Consider the following 21,084-nt stretch of genomic DNA (forward strand, 5'->3'; position numbering starts at 1 on the left):
CAACATACCAAGCGTTGTAGTAAATGAGGATGGTCGTTCCATTACCCTTCAAGCCGCACCGTTTGGGATAATAGAGACGATCTCGGAGAGGACGCCATTCTGGGGTCTCAGTCACACTATCGAAATAGACAACGGATATCAAGCGGTGGCTCCTGGAACTGTCGCTCTTGGGGACCAAGTCGTGATTCCCGTAGGTGCGCCGACACCACTCGTCCTAAGACAGCAGAAGGATAAATTCGCAAATTACACATTGATATCGAATTGCTGGGTCGTCGGAGACCCTAATCAAACCGCCCCATCGGCACAAGATTGGATCATGAACGCGGACTGCGGAGGCGGAGTGAATTTTGCATCTATTCGCGACTATCGTATCATCTGAGCATGAACAACTCTCCGACCACATCCGAGCAACATGCAATAAACTACTGCATCACGTCTTTCCACGCATACACCACAAGTAGCGTGAAGCGATGCTGGTTGAGCTTGTGTGCTGCATGGCGAGTTGGGTCTTCGCAGCGGCGCGGGTACTTCTATGATAATAACCCGACCAGGAGTTCGAAGTGTCTGTACCGCGCGTTGTGGGCCGCTCCTATGAGGAGACCGTCGCTGACACCGGTCGGTGCTAGAGTTCCGCGAACTGGAAAAGACTGCGCACTCTCGCACAGTCGCCTGGATTCATGTACTCAACAGCAATCCGGAACACTGAAGTACGAAAAATGTACTATACAGCAATGCTTTCAAGAATCCTTGGCGCTCATCGTGGCTTTGGGCAGTGATCTTGTGCAGCCATAGCAAACATCCCTTCTGTTGTTCGCGGATTCAAAGTCACCGCCATCCTGCTGATCGCCACCCCAGCCGTGTATGCCAAATCGGCCGCCCGATACAGGCATGCTGCACAGGCTACATTGCGGATCTGAGTGAGCATCGGGTCGAGCTTGGAGCTTGCTTGTCGTGCGGACTACATTTGCGACGATGCTTGGAAAGTTCTCTTCGACGGATTCGAAGTACTGCGTCATGAGGTCGTCAATGGTAGTGTTCTTGGAGCTTGTTGACGCCTGGGTAGCGCCTGTTGAAGTTTCGTGTACGAGTTCTGATAGTCCAGGTTCCGCCATCTTGGTGTAGGATACTAGCTCTTTCTTCAAGACATCTCGAAGCGGGTAGTGGAAGTTGAGACCAAAGGGCGACATTCCATCTGAGACTTGCCATGGCAGAGAAAACCCTCGGCCCTTGGCAGTTTCGGCAAGCGTCTTTTGAGCGAGCCTGGTCGTACTATCTCCCCAGAGGATACTTTCGCACCCGGCCAACTTTGCGTGCTCTACGATTAGCCGTGTTTTTAGGGTAGAGAGCACGTCCGCACGAGCCGTGGCCGAGGTGAGAGAGTTGATCATGTGAACAAATTGCTCTTCGGGACTCAAGTCTGCCTTTTGGTCGTTCTGCGGCACCAACGAGCGTATCGAGGCATCTTCTGGGACCAGGCGAAATATATCGTGCAGCGGCAGTGAGGCGTACTGATGGTCCGGATATTGCTCGCGAGCCTTGTCGAGTAGCTGCGCAGCTTGCACTTTCTGTTCTGGATCCTCTATATATATTGCGCTAATTTCAAATCCGGTACGGCCAGTCTTGCTCTTTTGCGTCTTGAGATGTAGGTCCAGTACGTGGAGGAGAGTGGTAGAAGAGACCCCAAAGGACAGGGGTACTAGGATCTTACGCTGCTGCTCTGCTCCAAAATTAACGCGAAACGATTCCAAGCGCTTGATGCACTTTGTATGCACGTAGCGGGCGAAGCAGTCACTATGTTAAATTTAGCGAATTCTTCTTCCCCTCCAGGTGGCGTAAACTGACTGGCAAAGCGGCTCGGAGCGCACAACAAGAACTGAAGGATCTTTGCATCGTCTGCAAGGCTCGTCAGAGGCGCCAGCAATGTGTTTGCCTGGCATGATGTGCGTGTGTTGGGCTGATATTGGTGAATGTGTTTGGTAGGGCTGACTCTTCGGCGGTTCTGGTCGTGGTTGCCCTTTGACGCCCGGCTGCGCCACACTCTGGGAATGCGCGCTAACAGCTACCGGGAAGGCGGCCGTAGGTGACGATCGGGAACGTTGACGCGCAAGCCAAACATCGTCAACTAAACACCAACTCCCACCCATGACCCGCCGTTAACCAGGAATTGACGGGAAGACGCTGTCGCCAGTTCGAATCGAATCGCATACCTCCGCCTGAAGCGCCGCAAACCTCCAGCCGTCAGCTCCGCCAGCTGGCCTCACATCCGGCAAGATGAAGGCACGGCTGCGCAACATCGCTCTACTGCTGTTCACTACGATAACAGCAGTAGCAGCGATGGATGTTACGCTCTCCGATAAGGAGACGCAAAAGTGCAGGTATGTAGGAAGATGTGCATCTTGGGTTAGCCAGAGGCAGCATGCTCATACAAGTCCAGCGGCATGTACAGCAAGAAATCGTGGGGAGGCAAGGTCGATCCCTTCATACTTGTCAAGTTCATAAAAGATCCCAAGAAGAACGAGGGCATCAAGGACCAAACTGTCAGCCTGGTGATCTGGGAATGGAAAGACACTTTACTTCTGGGCGCACCTTCCGACTTGCCCGTGAATGATGTACGTGGGTCCCGATACTCTCCGCATAACCCAACTGACTTCCTCCAGGAAAATCGCCACTACATTTGCGACGACGAATCGATAAAACTGAAACTCTGCGACGAAAAAGATAAGGGCAAATGGGTGCTTGCAGAAGACGTCGAAGACGCTTCTCAGATGCCTATTCGAACCGACGCCATCAATCTCGACGACCCGAAACCGATCAAATACCCAGTCTCCACCGCAGAAACAAAGGTCCCAATCAAGACGGGCTACTATTGTGTGGCTGCGAATGCGGCAGACAAAGAACTGGAATTCGAGGCTATTGTGACATTCCGGAATGCCTATGGCGAGCTCCAGGCCGCCCAGATTGCGAAACTCCCATTTTACGGCGGCATTACAATTGTGTACTTTGTTGTGCTGGCATTCTGGGGCTTCCTATATTTCCAGAATCGCCACGACATTCTTGCCGTCCAGAACTACATCACGGCCATCCTAGTCTTCCTAGTCGTGGAGATGCTAATGACCTGGGGCTACTACGACTACCAGAACCGCCACGGTAACAACGTCGGTACCAAAGCTCTCATGATCGTCGTCGCTGTACTGAACGCTTTCCGCAACTCCTTCTCGTTCTTCCTCCTGTTGATCGTATGCATGGGATATGGCGTTGTCAAGCCTTCTCTTGGCAAGACCATGACTGTTGTTCGCTGGCTTGCTGTAGCTCACTTCATCTTTGGCGTAATTTACGCTGTGGCTTCGCTTACTGTTCGTCCCGATGATGCTGGACCTCTGGTCTTGCTAGTCATCCTTCCTCTGTCGGCTACCCTCACGGCCTTCTACATCTGGACTCTGAACTCGCTAAACCTCACGATGAAGGACTTGATGGAGCGCAAGCAGCACGTCAAGGCTACCATGTACAAGAGATTATGGTGGTGCATCTTGACAAGCATCGTCGTTATCTTTGGTTTCTTCTTCATCAACAGCTTCACTTTTGCTGGAGCGTCGACACCTGACTTCGCGCCGACCCATTGGCAAACACGATGGTTCGTGCTCGATGGCTGGCTAAATCTCGTCTACCTGGCCGACGTCTGTTTCGTCGCGTATATGTGGAGACCAACGGCCAACAACCGAAGGTTCGCCATGAGTGATGAGGTACGTTTTTGCGAATATAGCACCCACATTCTTACTAACGACTTTTTAGATTGCACAAGATGACGAAGGCTTCGAAATTGCCTCGATGAGAGACTCTCTTGATGAAGAAGAGAGAGGAGCAGACCAACCCCCTTCGTACGACCCAGCGCAGAGGTCGAACAACAACAACAACATTGCGCGCGATGTATCGCCATTGCCCGCACCGCAAGCCCAGAAGCCCATTGTACCTCCCAGGGAGAGCCTCGATGGCGACACCATCTTCGCGGTAGGCGAGGATGATAAGTGGAGCAGTGAAGAAAGTGGCGACGAGGAAGAAAGCGAGGATGAGGAGGATGATTCGGACGACTCGGATGATTCAGACGAGTCAGGGCCATCGAATTCAAAAGCGAAGGACAGTGAGCGGTCCAGATTAACTGGTCGAAAGAACGACTAGGTGTTGATTTGACGCGTCAAACAACGGCGTTGGATGGCCAACAACACTTTTCATGACGTTAGCGTTATCCCCAACATGTTGTTTGATAGATTAGGCGTTCCCAGCGTTTTTGTAGTACATTTGGCCTGAAGGCCCAGATCTAGCATATTCGATGACATCAATTCGTCGCATCTCGCTCTAGCCGTAACTCCGTAATTGCCGAGGCATCTCGAGCTCTGATCAAGCCCTCACGTACCTCACTAAGCACCCTCACAACTGCCATGGCGACCTCTTCACTGAGCGCACCGCTGCGGACGCCCAAATACATATGCGACGCTTGCCGAACAAATGTGCGCTCCCTACGCAGACCGGCCGTCGATACGTACCGAACCTTCAGCACCGCATCATCTTCAAACGGCAAAATCCCCACGCGGCCGATATCATTTCCGTACCGTCGCGATCGATTTATCATCTCACCGCTGCATAACGAAAATGCTCGCGGACGATTCGAAAAGCGCCAATACTCGACAACGAGCTCCTCTTCGCAAGCTGCCAGCTCAAGCTGTGCACCGCTCCCGCATCGCCGCCTCATCTCTCTCTCTGGGCCCGATACCGTCAAGTTCCTCCAGGGGCTGATAACGAACAATGTCGATTCGAGCCGTCAGTCGCCCTTCTACGCTGCCTTTCTAGATGCGCGCGGCCGCGTATTGTGGGATGTCTTTGTCTGGGTGTGGCCAAAATTACTGGAGGGCAAGGAGCATTGGGCATGCTATATTGAGGTGGATGAGAGCGAGATGGAGTCTCTAAGGAAGCATCTGAAGAGACACAAGCTACGGAGTAAGGTGCAGATCGAAGAGGTAGAACCGGACGAAATGCGCGTGTGGGCAGCTTGGGGCTCTGAGGTTGAGCATGCCAATACCGACAATGTCATCACTGCGATGAGCGATCCGCGTGCACCAGACATGCATCGCTACCTCGTAAGTCCCGACGTAGCGACAATAATAGAGGGGGTGGAGCCAGTGGATATCCAGGAATACCACCTTCAACGTTACAGGAACGGCATCCCCGAAGGACCGCAGGAGATACCAAGAGAAAGCGCATTGCCTATGGAGTGCAATATCGATCTATGGCATGGTATAGACTTCAAGAAAGGTTGTTACGTTGGCCAGGAACTTACCATCCGTACGAAACACACCGGTATCGTGCGGAAGCGCGTCTTGCCCATCGACATTGAGAAACCTGCCGCATCCGCAGCCCTTCCAGACTATGGCACGGACATCAAACAACTAGATGCAGATGGTAACACGAAGAAGGGTCGTGCGACAGGCAAGTTCATTGCGGGCATTGGGCAAGTAGGTCTTGCAATGTGTCGGTTGGAGAACATGACTAGCATGAAGATCAGTGCCGAGGGAGGCACATGGAAGCCGGAAATGGAGTTTGGATGCGAGACAGGCGAAGGCGTTGTCAAGATCAAGCCTATTCTGCATGATTGGTTTGTACAGAGGGAGAGGGAGCTTTGGGAGAAGAACAAGAATAGACCTAGCCTGTAGACATGTGATGAGCTATTCTATCTGCGGAAAGCTACATCTTCTCTACGATCCTCGTTTACCCCTAGGTTTCCTGTCGAATTTGGTTCTGCGGGTTTTGTGTTCACCGGACGCCTCGTTCGCAATAGTCCATGCCCAGGTGAGCTTATGGTCGCGGGTGGGGCTGTGTAATTGTGGCTTAGCTCGTGTGGTTGGGGAAACGTCACCAGGTCATTCCGCATCGTAACTTCGATATATCCGTGTCATACCCGCAGTCATAATCGCAGCCCTTTTCCTATTCTTCTGCAAATAATATCTTCTCTAGAATTACTCCTTCGCGTCCCGTGTGTCCACATCCAGGTTCCTCGACGATATGGCCGCCACACTACCCTCAAGATCATCGGAACATCACTTCTCCATCTCAAACATCATCTCCAAATTTCGGTCAAAGAAAGGGACGAGCAACAAAAAGTCCGATGCGCAACCGTCGCGGGAGATCTTGCAAGAGACGCGCCTGCCACTAAAGCCCGCGCCACTACCCTTAGTCCTACCAGAACATCAACAGACCCTGTCAGCTCTCGGCTGGACGACCGTCACTTTCCCTGAATCATCACCATCCCAATCTGAAGCGACAAATCACAAGCATCAAGCCCCAGCGCCTGGGCCTCACCCTCTGCAGGCCGCATACGAACAGCTCTTCGCAGCAAGTCAAGCTTTCTTCAACCAGCCCGATAAGGAAAAGCAGCGATGGAAGCACAAGCTCAAGTCTGAAGAAGGCTGGTCCAAAATCCCCGGCGAAAAGGAATTCATCACTTTGCGAACTCTAGAGTACTGTCCAGAAGTCTTGAGAGGGCCTGCAAAGAGGTATTGGGACCTCATTGGACAGCATTGCTCGAACACGTTGGGTAGAATCTCAACGTCCCTTGGGCTACCAGATGGCGAAGATGAAGGGCTGAGACAGTTTGTTGGACCCTGCGGTGCGCTGCAAGCTATTGATAAGGAGAAGACGGCGACGATGCTGCGGTTGTTCAGATATGAGGGGTGGGAGGCGAAGGTTGTGGCTGAACCGCATGCTGATCTGGGACTGCTAAGCGTGGTTATTGGTGATGTGCCTGGCTTGGAAGTTTGGGATGGAGCCAACTGGTTCGAGGTCGAGAAAGTAGTCGAAAATTCTGGGAGCAAAGGTGCTACTATGCTCGCTGGACGACAACTCGAAAGACTTTCCAATGGTAGATACCCAGCTGGTGGTCATCGAGTGGTAGCTTACGGATCTCCGGAGCCTTCGCCAAACACCCCCTCAACGGACGACAAAAAGTACCGCTTCTCGATCGTTTTCGTTCTTCGCGCCCACGAACCTCTCATCATCAACTCCGATTCCTTCGAGACTGAAGTCACTGGCAAGTGGACTGAACCTATGAATGGTATTACTGCGGGTAGGTTCTACGAGAAGATCAGAGGCCAGCACTTCAACATTAATATCGATATGGACGAGAGGGAGAAGCAGAGAAATAAGCTGAACGTCAAAGGCGGGAAGAAGCAAGCCTGGGAAGGCAAGGAGGGTAAGGTTGCGAGTAGTGGTTAGATGTGGCGCATAGAGTTATAGGTCTTTTCAAATTGCTTAGGACTACAAAATGCCTGCACTCAGCGCCACGCGACCATCGTATGAGAGCATACTTGTGATGTATGCGTCTCTCGCTCAACCCGTGGACGCTACTAGAACCCAAGCTAGCTGTATTGAGCTTAGTGCTTTTGATACCCCCCTCCCACCGTACTCTGCAGTGATGCACCACTGCTGCGATCACTAACATGTACACGACAAGGAGTACGAATCAGACTTCATCAACAATATGTGCCGCTGACATAAGCTGACACACACGACATGATGCATATCGCGAGACGCTAGAGGACAGATGTAGCCTCAGCCGCACCTGTTGCCGCGGGGTCGAAATCCGATAAACCCGCCTCCCGCCCCCAAGGATGCTTGGAAAGTCATCAGCGCTTTGAGTTCTCGAACGCATCTTACTCTACATATACACTCAATCATGATCTTTATCGACACTACGACACTGGCCCTCCACGTTCGGGATCATGCAGATCCGGATCAGAAATATGCCATCTTATCACATGTGTGGGGTCGCACCATAGATGAGGTGACTTACGAAGAAATGCTAGTGCCGCCGCAAGACCGTCCAGAAACAACACTCTCGAAGCCTGGGTACAAGAAGATCGTGGAGACGTGTAAGATGGCTTCTTCATCCCGACACAAACTCAAGTATGCATGGTGCGATACGTGCTGCATAAACAAGTCCAGTAGTGCAGAGCTCAGCGAGGCAATCAACTCCATGTTCAGGTACTATAAAGAAGCCTCAGTGTGCTTCGCCTATCTATTCGACATTGATCACACCGCCTTCTCTTTCAAGTCATCGAAATGGTTCCGTCGTGGCTGGACGCTCCAAGAGCTCATTGCGCCGAAGAACGTCGTCTTCTTCGATCAAAACTGGGAGTTTAGGGGTACCAAGGCGAGCTTAGCGGATCAGATCACGGAAATCACAGGCATTCCGGACGATATTCTCAAGCACCAGATGGAGCTAAGCGAAGTGCCTGTTGCTCAGAGGTTTTCGTGGGCGTCTACGCGCAAGACTACCAGGGAAGAAGACATTGCCTACAGTCTCATGGGAATATTCGACATCAACATGGCAATGCTCTACGGAGAAGGGTCGAAAGCGTTCATCCGGTTGCAGGAACACATACTCAGCGAAACTGCCGATGACTCACTCTTCCTTTGGAATGATACCTTCTCATACCATAAGCTATCAGGTCTTCTTGCTCCTTCTCCCAGCTGTTTTCGGCAAATGCGATCAATCACCCCCGAACCGGCTGTTAAGCCACGAGACTTTTACATGACAAACCGTGGCATCCGACTGAAACTGGGACTCGCCTGGGATCACGATACCGGACTTGCTATACTGCCAGTGAAACATTCGCTGGGCGCTGTTGGCAGACCTGTTGGAATTTACCTCAGGAGAGTCGGACCCGATCTGTTTGTTCGCGCGCTGCCTCAAGAGTGCCCCAGGGTCAAGACTGAAGTGACTTACACCGAGTTCACTGCGGTCAAATCGTTGACAGGTCCGCAGGCTTCGACGATCATGGAAAAAGTCATGCGGGTAGAGAAGCCCGCCGGTGTGCATGTCAGTCGAGTCGAACCTCGTGGCATATGGGATCCGGCTGCAAAATGGCTGCACGCGACACATACGGGCGCCATCATAGGCTACATGGAGTTCAAGAAGGAAGCATATCCCACATTCGCATTCGTGTTCTTTTTCAGAAACGGTCATTGGTCGGCTACGGTAGTAGTGGGAGACCAGTGGACCAACATACAGAAGAAGTTCCACAAGCATTACCGCGATAACCTTGAAGAGCTCCGTTACTTCGATACAATGGGCGACGCGAGAATGCAAAAGATTGAAAAGATCAAATCCGATTCGAAAGTGCTCACGCTGCACATGCGAGTTGCGAGAGGTACTGGGCGACCCCATTTGGAGATAAAGGAAGTAGACAGGAAGGCTGGCACATCTTGATTTGTGTTGTTGCGCGAACGCATCTGGATTCCATGTTGCAGCAAACTACGTATATTTACAAAGAACAGAACAAAGTTGCATGCCCCGTGGTCACAAGTACATGAAATCATACTCCTTCTTCAACCTTCCGAAACCAATGGTCGGTTGATAGTCCTCGACCTTGTCAGCACCAAAGTCAAAGACAGAGTAGTGTCTTCGCAGGAACGGAGCGCCGATCAACGCGAAACCTTCGCTCTCGCTGCTGTCAAATGGCGGCATGCATTGGTGGCCCGGCAAGAGAAACTCGTCGCCTCGAAGGGTGAAGGACACATCGTCCTCTCGGGCGCCCTCGCCAAGTGTCACAGTAATGGCCCACGAAGCGTTCAGGTGCTTACACTCCATGATCTCTTCGCCGTGGTTGGTGAGCTTGGTGTAATTCCAGCCGAGGTTGAAGTACATGGCGTCGATGATGTCGCTCGGGAAGGAGACACGTCCAGATCCAGTATCGAAAACCGCTCCACCTTGGTAGATTGACCATGTTACGTTGGCGTCTGGTTCACCACCGTTCGATACGGCAGTGGTAGGAAGGTGGCCGTTGTGTATCTCAATGGTTGCGTTTGTTTCCGATACGTTCTCCGCAACGAGCACGTTGATGCTCCTTAGTGGCGCACGCCAGAGTTGATATGGATCCTCTTTCCTCAAGGGCGTAGAGGCCACCTCGCCATCTACGTATTTGCCCTCATGGCTGCCACCGATAGTCAGCACACCGTCTTGGGTGCCGTTACCCGCATCCTCAAAGTTCGTCCCGTAAAATAGACTGAAACGCGGTGCGTCCAGTTTTCCGTCCCACAACAATGTCTCGACCAGGGTCGACGTGTTCTTTTCCGCGATGGAGGAGAAACCCAGGCCGAGGAAACCATCGGCAGTAATGAAACGCCAGCTGCTCTGGTTGGCGGATAGGAAGGTCTGGTTCCATTCCACGCTACCGTCTAGAGTGCTGAAAACGTCCTGGATAGTATCGCCAGCGACGTCACCGCCAAGGTATGGAATCGCCGCGGGGATGTTGAGGTCGACGGATGTTGACGAAGCAGACGCGTTGTATTTCTCTCGAACGTAGGATGTGACCCTGCCATCAGGGCACGATTCCTCAGTGCAGTCAGTGTTGACGACGAACAGCGTTGATGACCCGGTGTCGAACAACAACCGGTGTTCCTTCGGGGGTGTTCCGATTTCGAATTTGACGCTGGCATAGCTGTTGTCGATGACGACGGGCAGTTCAAGAACGGATGCCGAGACGGTGGTGGCGACGGCCAGGAGCTTCTTCATTTGGGCCACCATGGTGAAAGATGGTGTTCTGTTAAGACGGTGGTGTGAGTATCAAGAGATGAGATGCTCTTGACTTGGAGGAGGAAGTACTAGGCGGCATGACGGAGGTATATATTAGTACCTGCGCTCGCGCTACTCAGTAATACAGCCTGAACATCGTATTTACAAGGATACCCACACGAAGTTTCAACGGTTCTGTCCATTGACATTCGAGCGCGAAGACCAAAAGATGACGGTCGTGTTCTAAAATTAACAAAAGTGGTCTTCTGGAAGACTTCAAAGCTAGATGAGGCTCACAGACCGATGTGCACTGTCCGGAAAGGGGCACGCAAGGGCTGTACGAGGACTAGCTCTTATCCATCGGCCCGGAGAGATCCACAAACATGGGCCGTTTAGTACGGATAGGGCTGGATAGGAATTGCAAGGGAGTTTTGAGCGGATTTATGACGTGCGTGAAGTACGCAGAGAATGAAACAACGAAGATGCTCTCTACAGAATATGACTGAGTTCAAAGAGTGTCCGGGAAAGCTAGTGCGAAGGTGCCATCGCCACGTGATACGGATACGGAGTCCATCAGCCGAAGAAAATCCGTGAGAACAAATCTCCGCGGGATCCGCGTGTTCAGGTGTGATTGTACAGACCACGCATTCTTTCTTTATGTACGAATTTGAGCTGCGCACCGTCGTTGTCTCTTTTACGTCTTGGGCCTGATGCGTGTGATTGATCTCTCACGATGGCAACATCCTGCAACGACAGAATGCAGTTCGTCGGCACCCGGTAGTTGTGGCACCAGCCCTGCAAGTGTGAGGTCGAAACTCCCATCGCGAGAGCCTTCCTTCCTCGGCGGGTCTACGACCTCTCAGCTTCTAGCACCTCTTCTCCGTCGATGAATGGAGATATCATGGCATTGACCGTTACTTCTGTCGCAAGCATATTTTCTCATGCGAAGAAAATCCCCAAATCCTTGAGCAACTCTGGACGACCGTGAATCTGGGATCCGCACGCGATCCGACCCTACCTAAGTATCGAAGCTGCATCGGACAATTTAGCGCAGTCGAAGCGAAAGGCCGTGGCGAATATGTCGATCGGAACGAAAGCTCATTGTATTGCCTAGTTCGCGAAGGGAGACATGTAGAAGGTAAAATATGATGTTGGAGGTTGAGGATGCGAGACGCGAGACGCTGCCGCACAGCCTCCGCATGGCTGACTGCGGCTGGAGATCAGCTCAGCCTGATTGCATCGGTGGGTAGGCAGCACTTCAGCCTTTCGACGGTTGTCTGTTCATCTCCATCTCCACAATAGACCAGAAACAAGAAAACAGAACTTCTTCACCAAGCGCTATTCCGTACATCAAAGTCGCGCACGTCGCGCACCTTCCCCGAAGCTTCTCAGCTTCCCAATTACGCGCGAAGATGATCAGCGAAACCCCATCCTCCGCGTTCCAGCACGACCCACTTCCCGACTCTTCCACACACTTCCGCCTACTACACATTCTGCGCGGCGACTTTGGCCAACATGTCGAATGCGAGATCTCCTCATGGCCGATCGACGATGCACCATCCTACTACGCGATATCGTATACCTGGGGCGACCCAGCTGACACGGCCAAAATCACTGTCAACGGCAAGCCGCTGGCTGTACGTCGGAATTGCGAATACGTGCTTCAGCAAGCTTTTGCGACGAAAGCTAGTCGGTATTACTGGGTCGACGCCATCTGTATCGCACAGACGAGTATACAGGAGAGAAATCACCAAGTCGGCATCATGGGCAAGATATATTCGGGAGCGAAGCACGTCTTCGCGTGTGTCGGGCCACATGCAGATGACAGCGAGTACCTAATGGCAACTGTTGGTCGGCAGCGGCCCATTCTCGAGAAGATCAACAAATGGGGCAAATCGGTTAAGTCCTATGGAATGATCGACCTATTTTATAACGCCCCGTATCCGTTTATCGAAGGGCAAAGACGTGCGTGGCGGTGGTTGCGATGTCTCTTTACTATGCATACCTCGGAGCAACTACGAACGAGCAAAGCGTTTCTTTCATTCACGACGAGGCCATATTTTACACGTGTGTGGGTCTTACAGGAGCTGCATCTAGCCACTAGATTATCATACTGTTGTGGTGCGGACGTACAGCCGGGCGGGTATATCCGAGCACTGGAACCACTTGTCGAATACTGGATCGACGACCACCAGGGAGCATATCTCCATAGGAAATTGAAAAGGTCTCGGAAATGGATTCTACAGAAGCGTGCTCGAGTCAACAGCCCCTCGAAGGAATCGTGGCCCGACCTACAGGGCTTCTACTGGCAGGGAAAGACGGCCGGGACTTGTTTACGACTTGGTGTATCAGCGCAAAAGCAAGACTTTGATGCAATGTTAATGGTCATCCGTGATTTTTGTTGTGTAGACACTCGGGACAATCTTTATGGTATCCTATCCCTTGTAAAGTGGCCACAGGGACAGGGGCCCACTCCGGATTACACAAAAGACCAGTTTGAAGTTGCTAAGCACGTTCTCAGCCTTTGGTACCAGAAGCATTGCTTCCATCTATCCTTTAAAGAGCAGTGTTTTGAACTGTTCTCAATCTTCGACGTTACTTTGGAACTACCATCTTTACGCCACGCTATCACGTTACGTTCGAGCGTCATTACTCAAGCGGACCTCCGACTACAAGACAATCATGCCCCCAAGATTGACAAAGTGCAGGCGGAGTGGAGGGGCATACAGATTAGCGATGGCAATCCAATATCTAAACACGTCGGCAGCCGGAGGCAGAGCAACCTAGACTCATGCTATATCGAGCAAGTGCCGAACCGACGCTTTGTTTTGATACGAATATGCTCACGAATTACCATACGCGCACATGTCGACACGAAAGTGGGTGACTGGTGTCTGGTAGAGGATCCGTCTCCTTTTCGGAATGGTAGCTGCGGGTTGATACTTCGAAAATTGGACGGTCACAAATACGTAGTAGTCGGATCAGCGTTGATAGATAACAAGGACAACGGGTCTATGTACGACCTTGAAAAGGAGAAGAGTCGCTTCTCACGTTTCAAGGGGTGGTTGGATCCGGAGGATTTGATGGTTCTGGCATGGATGCTGGATGGAGTCGAGGGCAAGGAAGATGTTTCCGACAAAGACATCGAGAAGTTCGTCAGCATGCGCATCTGTGGCTGGACGAACTCTTCATATTTCGAAAAGGTTGTGAAAGACATTTGAACAATAAGAGCTGGCAAAGATCTGGTAGATGCTGTACTGGGGTCCAGTAGGATGTTTGCACACGTCTAAATCGACACGATATGTAGAAGCTTATGATCATGGTAATTGGTGCCCACACGTCGAGCAAGAGGATAACTAAACAGGTCTGCAGCCTATGTTAATATAGGAGCATGTAAGATGGGTAACTTAACGTAATGCAGCCTTTAGCACTGCTTAAGTTTTTTCATTGTGAGGTACCTTTTTAATGCGAATGCTGACAATAAATGTCTCGTCGTAGTGCTCGACAGCTGGAATATACTCGTCATCGCTGGTTCCTATAGTAGTTGTCTAAATGTACACAACATTATGTCATCTGCGACATGTATGGAACAAACAACCAATCGTTATATTGCGGATGATAGCGCTACAGCGCCTACGAGCCTTCTACTGATACATGGACCACCAAGCCGTTTGGCGCTCGCAAGATAGGAAGAACCTTGTCCTGTACCATCAAGACATGTTTCTAGAACCCATGAACTTGAGACAATGTATGCGACATGGCGTAGTGTTGCTGTCGCACGCTGCCAAAGTCAATGACGTTTGGCATTGTTCCAAGTTAGTGTTTGGCGGCTTGTTGTTGCAGCCGGGATCCCCACATAACGTCGCCCATGTGGAAACGACTCCGCGAACGCATGATGCGTTCAGTACAAGACGGGCAATCAGACAGGAGCTGGCTGCAGATGCGGTCATTAAGACGGTGATATAGAAGGACCGAGCCGCATCTCCTTTTTGCAATGGGATGACCAGGAACAGGCTAGCGCAGGAACTAGAAGTGAGGTGTTTCAAGTTGACCTAACAGGGCACAACTTCGGGAAGGCGCGACCCCGAAACAGTTCACTCTCGTGCCATACGACGTTACTTTCACCACTGCACCGCCCACGACGTGCCCCTCACTGCCAGCAGCGCCGCATTCATCGCCATCCCCTCGCCTTCTTGCTGTCTCGTCGTGCCGCCGTCTCGCCCTCGCTGCCGCGTCAGTGACTCGCATGTCCCCCAACGGATCTCACTCCGCTTCACCCTCGCCCGACCCTCAGCCGCTCCTTCCTCGAAACACGCCCAGATAACGCATGCGACACCTGCAACGCCCTGATCGACCCACGTCCGCGATTCTTTGCTCTTTGTATTGTTGTATTTCCACGGCAACTGGAGTCGCGCTACGGTGACCCTGCGCAAGTCGACCCAGCCACCGATTGCGCCTCATCTCACCTAGCCATTCCTCCGAACGAAGATCCCCAACGTTGCACGCGCAGAGAGGAATGAGCTAGGATGACGCGACCGCATATCATCAGAGCAGGTACGGAGATCGTAGAGAACGCGCAATTGGAGGTGCGCAGGCTAACTGAAGTGCGTAGACACCATCGACCTGCAGGACAAATCGTCGCCCACCGCCCAAGACCACTCCCAGCAGCCCCAACACCCTGCGCCGCTCGGTATTGGCCCAGCAGCGCCTCACCAGCAGGCTGCGATACGGCATGTAGAGCAGGAGCGCACCTCAGAGGAGGCGCGTCTGCACGATGCATGGAGCGATGCTGGCAACACGCTACGAGACGATCCCGGCTCAGACGACGACCGCACTGTCATCAATGGAAACAAGGGCTCACAGCAAGACGAGCAGGCTGTCAGGCTGAATGGTGGAACGTCCAACGACGGTGATGATGGCGACATGCAGGACGCCGACGTCGAGGAGGACATGGACGACGACATGATGGACAAGATTTCGAGTTCGCCCTCGATAGACGATGGTGGGTATTCTTTACCTTGTTCCCCCACGACCTGGCCGGCAAGACAAGAGTTTACGACTCCGCAGTCTTCGCCGTTCCTCTCAACGGTCGCTTCTTCCTCCCCGTTTACGAACACGCCCATTCATTTTCCTATTTCTGTCGCCAACGCTCGAAGACCACTCAGCGTCCCAGCGTCCGACACTTCTCCTATGTCAAGGGGTCGACCTACATCGATTCCCATTTCTTTTCGATTCCCTATACCCACGGAAAATCAGTCAGCGGAGCATCATCGTGGTGAGTATTCCTGGACAAGGGCCACCAACGCACCGGACGACAGCGACACCATACGGATCGAGGTCGGTATGAGCCCGAGAACGAGACAACTCAAGGCCGTCGAACGCCGTATTGAGATGAGAGAAGACTCACAGGCATCACTAATCTCCGAACTGGACGAGGAGCAGGTCAAAAGCATGTTGAAACCGATTAACCGCGCACTTTTGGACACGCCGGACGATCCGTTCCTAGAACCCGGCCCAGGTCCACCTCGAGGGACGAGCAGCACCCCTTCCCCCGACGATGGTCACTCCGAAGACGAAGAGGGCTCTTGGACCACCGACAGCGATGCCGACTCCTGGAATGAGGACATGGACCAAGACAACGATGATGCATCCAACGACGTCTCTTTCTCTGATGATTCCAGATTTATCGACTCAGGATGGGGAGGCGAATGCTTACGAGAAACAGAGGATATCGATTTCGAATTTGTTTACGCCCTGCACACGTTTGTCGCGACCGTCGAGGGTCAGGCAAACGCAACGAAAGGTGACACGATGGTGTTACTTGACGACAGTAACAGCTACTGGTGGCTAGTACGAGTAGTCAAGGACAACAGCATTGGTAGGCATCCGTTACTAAGCTGAAGTTTTTGCTGACTCAATTTACAGGTTACCTGCCCGCCGAACACATCGAGACACCGACAGAACGTCTGGCCCGCCTCAACAAGCACAGAAATATAGACCTCTCCGCAACGATGCTTGGTGATACTGCCGAGAAATCCAAGAACCCGCTCAAGAAGGCTATGCGACGAAGGAACGCTAAGACCGTACAATTCGCTCCTCCTACCTACGTCGAAGCCTCGGACTACGACTACTCATCTGACGAGGGCGAAGGTGAGCTTTTCGGTGGCCCAGAGCCAAAGCAAATGCAACAGCAGCAGGCAGCAACACAAGATGGCGATTCCGCACAGGAAGAAAACCTGGAAGTGCAACCTCTCAAGGTTAACGGCGCGAAGAAAGATGGCCAGACTGATGGTGAAGCACGAGGCTCAAGCGAGGATTCCGCCAAACGAAGCGATGACCGTGAAAGAGGTAGCGAAGATGCGGTCGATCGACCTTTGGACCCCAAAGTCTCTCGGAATGGCACGCTCCGCAACACAGACTCTTTCTTCAAAGACGAAAACACCGAGACACGCAAAATCACCCTCACTCCCAACCTGCTTCGCGACGATTCCAGTACATCGACTACAGGCTCCCGCGAGCGCGGCCCCAGTCTCGAAAGTTTGGAGAAGAACGGGTTCGCGGACAAGGTCAAGGACGACAAGAAGAAGAAAGAGAAGAAGTCTGGCATGCTCAGTGGGCTTTTCAAGCGCAAGGATCGTAAAGGCAAGGGCGCACAAGACTCTGTGGACAGCGACATCGAAAAGCCGGAAGAAATGGACCGCAGCTCGCCGCAATCGAAACCATCGGATGAACTCGCAGAACGACCGTCAGCTGAACAGGCAACAGCTCCAGCACCGTTGAGACAGTTGAGCAAGCCCAAGGTGCATCGAAGTCAACGTAACCGAGACGATTCACCGCAAAAGACGAAGGGTATCTTGAAGACCGAGAGTCCGACTGAGTTGAGCGCCGAGCCAGATGCCATGTCGGATGGACCTGACAATCAGTCCGCCGCACAACAATCTACGTCGACCATGCGTCTAGTCCCGCCTGAACAGGATCAGGCAAACAGGCCTTCTGTAGAAGAACAGACCATGTCGCCAGACTCAACATCCGCGCCTACAGGCTCAAGAAACCCATTCAGTAGTATGATGAAATCACCACAAGAAGGAGAGGTCAAGCGCGAGAAGGTTACCAAGGCGAAGCAGCGCGTGCAGTTGGATGATTTCGATTCAGATGAAAGCAGCGATCCTTTCGCGGATCCTGATGCTCAGGATAAGCCAGGCGAGGCTGAGAAGTCCGAGTCTGCTGGACGCCTTTCTGAGTCTCCAGTACACGTCTCTGCAGCGGACGCACAGCCTTCACAGAAAGAGACTGTTGCCGACAGAGAAAGAGAGTCTGAATCCCACCACACTCCAGGCCTGTCTACCGATAGCTCAAGCCAAGAGACTAGCTCCCCCATTTCGACGCCTACGCCTGACGACAGCCCTATGAAAACCATTCCAGAAAACAACACGATTTCGACTTTCAGGTCTGACAACACTTCCTCACCCACGCATCATGCATCTGAACCGGCCGGTCCTCCACCCTCACGACCAGCACCAATCCCTACCAAGGATCGCGAACCTTCGCCGCCCGTATCCTCGGAAAGCGCAATGCTTCCTGCATGGTCTGACGCCTCGCTCCGCGCTTACCTCGATGATGGTAGCGAGATTCGTGATATGCTCGTCGTTATTAACGACACTACGGGGGTTGTACCTGTTGGTCGTGATCATCCACTGATGAAGGACTATCTCTCCGAGGAGACAAAGACCATGCAAGGCCTGAGTGGCGAACTAGATCGTCTGCTCAACGGGCTTATGGAGAAGCGCATGAAGAGAGCTGGAAGTGGTGCCAGCACCGCACGCAGCACAAGCGCAAACGGCAGTTTGAGGGCGGGGTCGAGATTTTAGACGCTCGTTCGTTGTGAGTTACATTATTTGCTTTTTCAGTATACCCTAGGGGCTTATTTCCTCTATCCTCAATCGGCGTTCTGGGGATTGTGGGACGCATTATGTGGAACGAAATCTTGGGAGAACTTTGGTTTTTTGGGCTGGGGTTCTACTTTCTTGTTCGCTTCTTCATACCTTTGCTTGTCATCCCCCCATTTTACATCCCTGTTTTCTTCCGGCCTGCATCATTCGCTCGCTCGCTGCGCGGAATATGTATCCTTATAGGAGCCCTGGTGGTGGCTGGTTTATATCTTCGCTACTGTCTCTAATACCCCTCTTGATTGCTCTGACATAGCGCTCGCTTTTTTGGTTTTCCTTGCTCGTGTATCACAAGTAGCCTTGTACCTGTTAGTCGCATCAGTGCGCTCTTACTTTCTTCGGCGGCGGCGTTGTATTGCTAGCATTTAGTGCACAAACATATACCTCCTGTGGGGGTTCGCCACACACTTCTTTGTTGCGTTGGTGTGTCTTTCGTGTCGCGAACTTGATGATTGTACTAACCCCACGAATTTCTAGAGCTTTGAAGCTGTCTCTCACGAGCGGAATTCACGAAAAAACAGGTCCTCTGCCAACCTGCGGGCACGAATGGCTTAGGCATCGCAAACCTGATGATGATGTATTTCGGCGACACGTTTATTGACAGATGACGTCACACGAGATGAGAAGAGGAACGAACTGCTTTCACTGCCATTGTTAGACGAATGAGTGTTTGCTACGTCCAAGCTTTTGGCGGTAAAAACAGTCTTTGCACCTGCCTTTCTTCCCAGCCGCACTCAAACGCCGTGATCCCACGTCCGACCCCGTAAACACCGCGCCGATGCAAGAGGTCGACAGAGACTGCGAGTGCGACGATCGCGAGCCTGAACCGCGTTATATTCCTGAACTGTCCAACGCCATCGAGAGATTCCTAGACGCTCCCTATGGATCCCAGCTCGTCATCCGATTCTTCGCAGCTATACTCAGTCAACGCGAAGCCGATGAGTACTGCCTTGTGTACACACCCACCCCTCAACGATACGACGATGTGTGCGCCACAATACCGGAACTCGTGGACCCGGAAGCACCGCAGTTTCAAACTAGGCAATCCGTAAGACAAGTCCTGCCTGGTATCTTCTACCGAGGATTGTATTCGAACGTTGTGGATGAGTACACCGATCAGACGGACTTGATGTCGGGAGAAGTACTTTGGGACAAAGGTGAAGGATATACGACGGTAACTCGCGGTGTCAAGTGGCTTGTCGAGTGCGCACTTATGCGTCTACCAGATGGAGTTGCTTATTACGCCGGGACGAGAACGGCGCTCCAGCAGCTTCTCACGCCTCAGCCAAAATACAACAATAGTAAAGACTACCAAGAGGGGGACCACTTCATAACCATGAAAGCCATCCAACCCGCGCTCCGTCTTTTTACCATGTGGCCCCGTTGCGACGAAGCATCCATAGACAGCCTGGTCGGTATCGTAATGGACATCGCACTCAACGTGGCCGCAATCTGGGACAGAAACCCATGTTGGTATCCATCATATGCGACCTATGTCGGCGGTTTTGTACAGGCACGCGCTCGCTTCAAGAACATAGTCGAAGCGACTCCATCACTTCACGGAAGTCAAGCCGAGGTGCTTCCTTACCATACAAGAGCCGCATTGAGGAAGATCAAGTTTAGGGATATCTGGGATGATCTGTGGGCCGAAGCTTTTGCCCTCACCATGGATAAGCCGATTGCAGACCATATGTACCAAGGAGTGATGGATCAGTTCGCCAGAGCCATGATACAGTCGAAATCGCAGACTGTGGATATGAAGGCTCTGTTGAGAGGGATGTGGAGAGACGGACGTTTACAATTTCGCACTTGGATAGAGATGCCTGAAGCGGTTTCTTCACTGTCAGCAGACGGTATTAGAAAGGGCGAGTTCGGAGGCATTCCACGAACTCTGGCTCAGCGGCAAACGATTGGAACCGATTTCTACGACAGCGACGAAATACACGCGTTTTGGTGCGCAAACAACTGGCAAACCGACAACGGAGAAAACACTGGAGAGGACTCCGAAGATGGATTCAATCTTGACGCGAAGACCCTACGCAACCTCTACGGAAGGGCTTATCTAGAGGCATACGGACCTGTCATGCAGCCATTAGACCATGCAAAATGGGATCTGGACATCCCTCAAGATCAGCTCTGCGTTGTGTGTCTTGAGACTCACGGCTTATTAGGTGCCAAAATGAGCGCTTGTGGCCATTACTTTCATTTCGCTTGCATCAAAGAATGGATGAATGACACTTCACCCAACTCCAACCTCTGTCCTGAATGCCGAGCTCAGATTTGTAATGAACGGAGGAAGGTACGGATGACGGGGTGGATGACTGATTCTGAAGATGACTCTGAGGATGGTGAAAATGACTTTGAGGATGACGAGGATGAGGAAAGTGATTATGATGATGGAGATGAAGACGACTCAATGCTTGAGCAGTTGGAAGGTGACGCGCTGAGGGATTAGAGAGCAGAGCAATAAAGAAGAAACTGAACAGGCCTGCAGCCTACATTAGGACAACATTGAGCAAAACAGAAGATCTAGCGTTAATGTACGCTTCACGTTGTTTAGTTTCTATGTAGACTATT

The 21,084-nt window shown here is 52.0% G+C and overlaps 9 protein-coding genes across 9 annotated transcripts; 7 read left to right on the forward strand and 2 right to left on the reverse strand.

Moving 5' to 3' along the window:
- Positions 1–737: 737 nt before the first annotated feature.
- NCS2 (cytoplasmic tRNA 2-thiolation protein 2) lies at positions 738–1,937 on the reverse strand (the record flags this gene model as incomplete). Its single annotated transcript, XM_051431701.1, has 2 exons — positions 738–1,791; positions 1,843–1,937. 2 exons carry the CDS (start codon positions 1,935–1,937, stop codon positions 738–740), a joined length of 1,149 nt encoding a protein of 382 aa, XP_051294835.1.
- Positions 1,938–2,271: 334 nt separating this feature from the next.
- J4E90_002121 (uncharacterized protein) lies at positions 2,272–4,173 on the forward strand (the record flags this gene model as incomplete). The annotated part of the gene is made up of 4 exons (XM_051431702.1): positions 2,272–2,375; positions 2,435–2,609; positions 2,658–3,740; positions 3,790–4,173. 4 exons carry the CDS (start codon positions 2,272–2,274, stop codon positions 4,171–4,173), a joined length of 1,746 nt encoding a protein of 581 aa, XP_051294836.1.
- Positions 4,174–4,433: 260 nt separating this feature from the next.
- J4E90_002122 (uncharacterized protein) lies at positions 4,434–5,702 on the forward strand (the record flags this gene model as incomplete). The annotated part of the gene is made up of 1 exon (XM_051431703.1): positions 4,434–5,702. The coding sequence occupies one exon, from the start codon at positions 4,434–4,436 to the stop codon at positions 5,700–5,702; it is 1,269 nt and encodes a 422-aa protein (XP_051294837.1).
- Positions 5,703–6,051: 349 nt separating this feature from the next.
- J4E90_002123 (uncharacterized protein) lies at positions 6,052–7,260 on the forward strand (the record flags this gene model as incomplete). Its single annotated transcript, XM_051431704.1, has 1 exon — positions 6,052–7,260. The coding sequence occupies one exon, from the start codon at positions 6,052–6,054 to the stop codon at positions 7,258–7,260; it is 1,209 nt and encodes a 402-aa protein (XP_051294838.1).
- Positions 7,261–7,720: 460 nt separating this feature from the next.
- On the forward strand, positions 7,721–9,256 carry J4E90_002124 (uncharacterized protein; the record flags this gene model as incomplete). Its single annotated transcript, XM_051431705.1, has 1 exon — positions 7,721–9,256. The coding sequence occupies one exon, from the start codon at positions 7,721–7,723 to the stop codon at positions 9,254–9,256; it is 1,536 nt and encodes a 511-aa protein (XP_051294839.1).
- A 90-nt stretch (positions 9,257–9,346) lies between these two features.
- J4E90_002125 (uncharacterized protein) lies at positions 9,347–10,573 on the reverse strand (the record flags this gene model as incomplete). Its single annotated transcript, XM_051431706.1, has 1 exon — positions 9,347–10,573. The coding sequence occupies one exon, from the start codon at positions 10,571–10,573 to the stop codon at positions 9,347–9,349; it is 1,227 nt and encodes a 408-aa protein (XP_051294840.1).
- Positions 10,574–11,973: 1,400 nt separating this feature from the next.
- On the forward strand, positions 11,974–13,782 carry J4E90_002126 (uncharacterized protein; the record flags this gene model as incomplete). Its single annotated transcript, XM_051431707.1, has 2 exons — positions 11,974–12,526; positions 13,535–13,782. The coding sequence occupies 2 exons, from the start codon at positions 11,974–11,976 to the stop codon at positions 13,780–13,782; spliced, it is 801 nt and encodes a 266-aa protein (XP_051294841.1).
- A 1,305-nt stretch (positions 13,783–15,087) lies between these two features.
- On the forward strand, positions 15,088–18,429 carry J4E90_002127 (uncharacterized protein; the record flags this gene model as incomplete). The annotated part of the gene is made up of 5 exons (XM_051431708.1): positions 15,088–15,115; positions 15,174–15,563; positions 15,629–15,836; positions 15,880–16,439; positions 16,487–18,429. The coding sequence occupies 5 exons, from the start codon at positions 15,088–15,090 to the stop codon at positions 18,427–18,429; spliced, it is 3,129 nt and encodes a 1,042-aa protein (XP_051294842.1).
- An 856-nt stretch (positions 18,430–19,285) lies between these two features.
- On the forward strand, positions 19,286–20,962 carry J4E90_002128 (uncharacterized protein; the record flags this gene model as incomplete). The annotated part of the gene is made up of 1 exon (XM_051431709.1): positions 19,286–20,962. One exon carries the CDS (start codon positions 19,286–19,288, stop codon positions 20,960–20,962), a length of 1,677 nt encoding a protein of 558 aa, XP_051294843.1.
- Positions 20,963–21,084: the final 122 nt, after the last annotated feature.

The sequence above is a fragment of the Alternaria incomplexa genome, assembly GCF_024043165.1.
Source record: "Alternaria incomplexa strain BMP 0042 chromosome Unknown scaffold_2, whole genome shotgun sequence".
Classification (NCBI taxonomy): Eukaryota; Fungi; Ascomycota; class Dothideomycetes; order Pleosporales; family Pleosporaceae; genus Alternaria; species Alternaria incomplexa.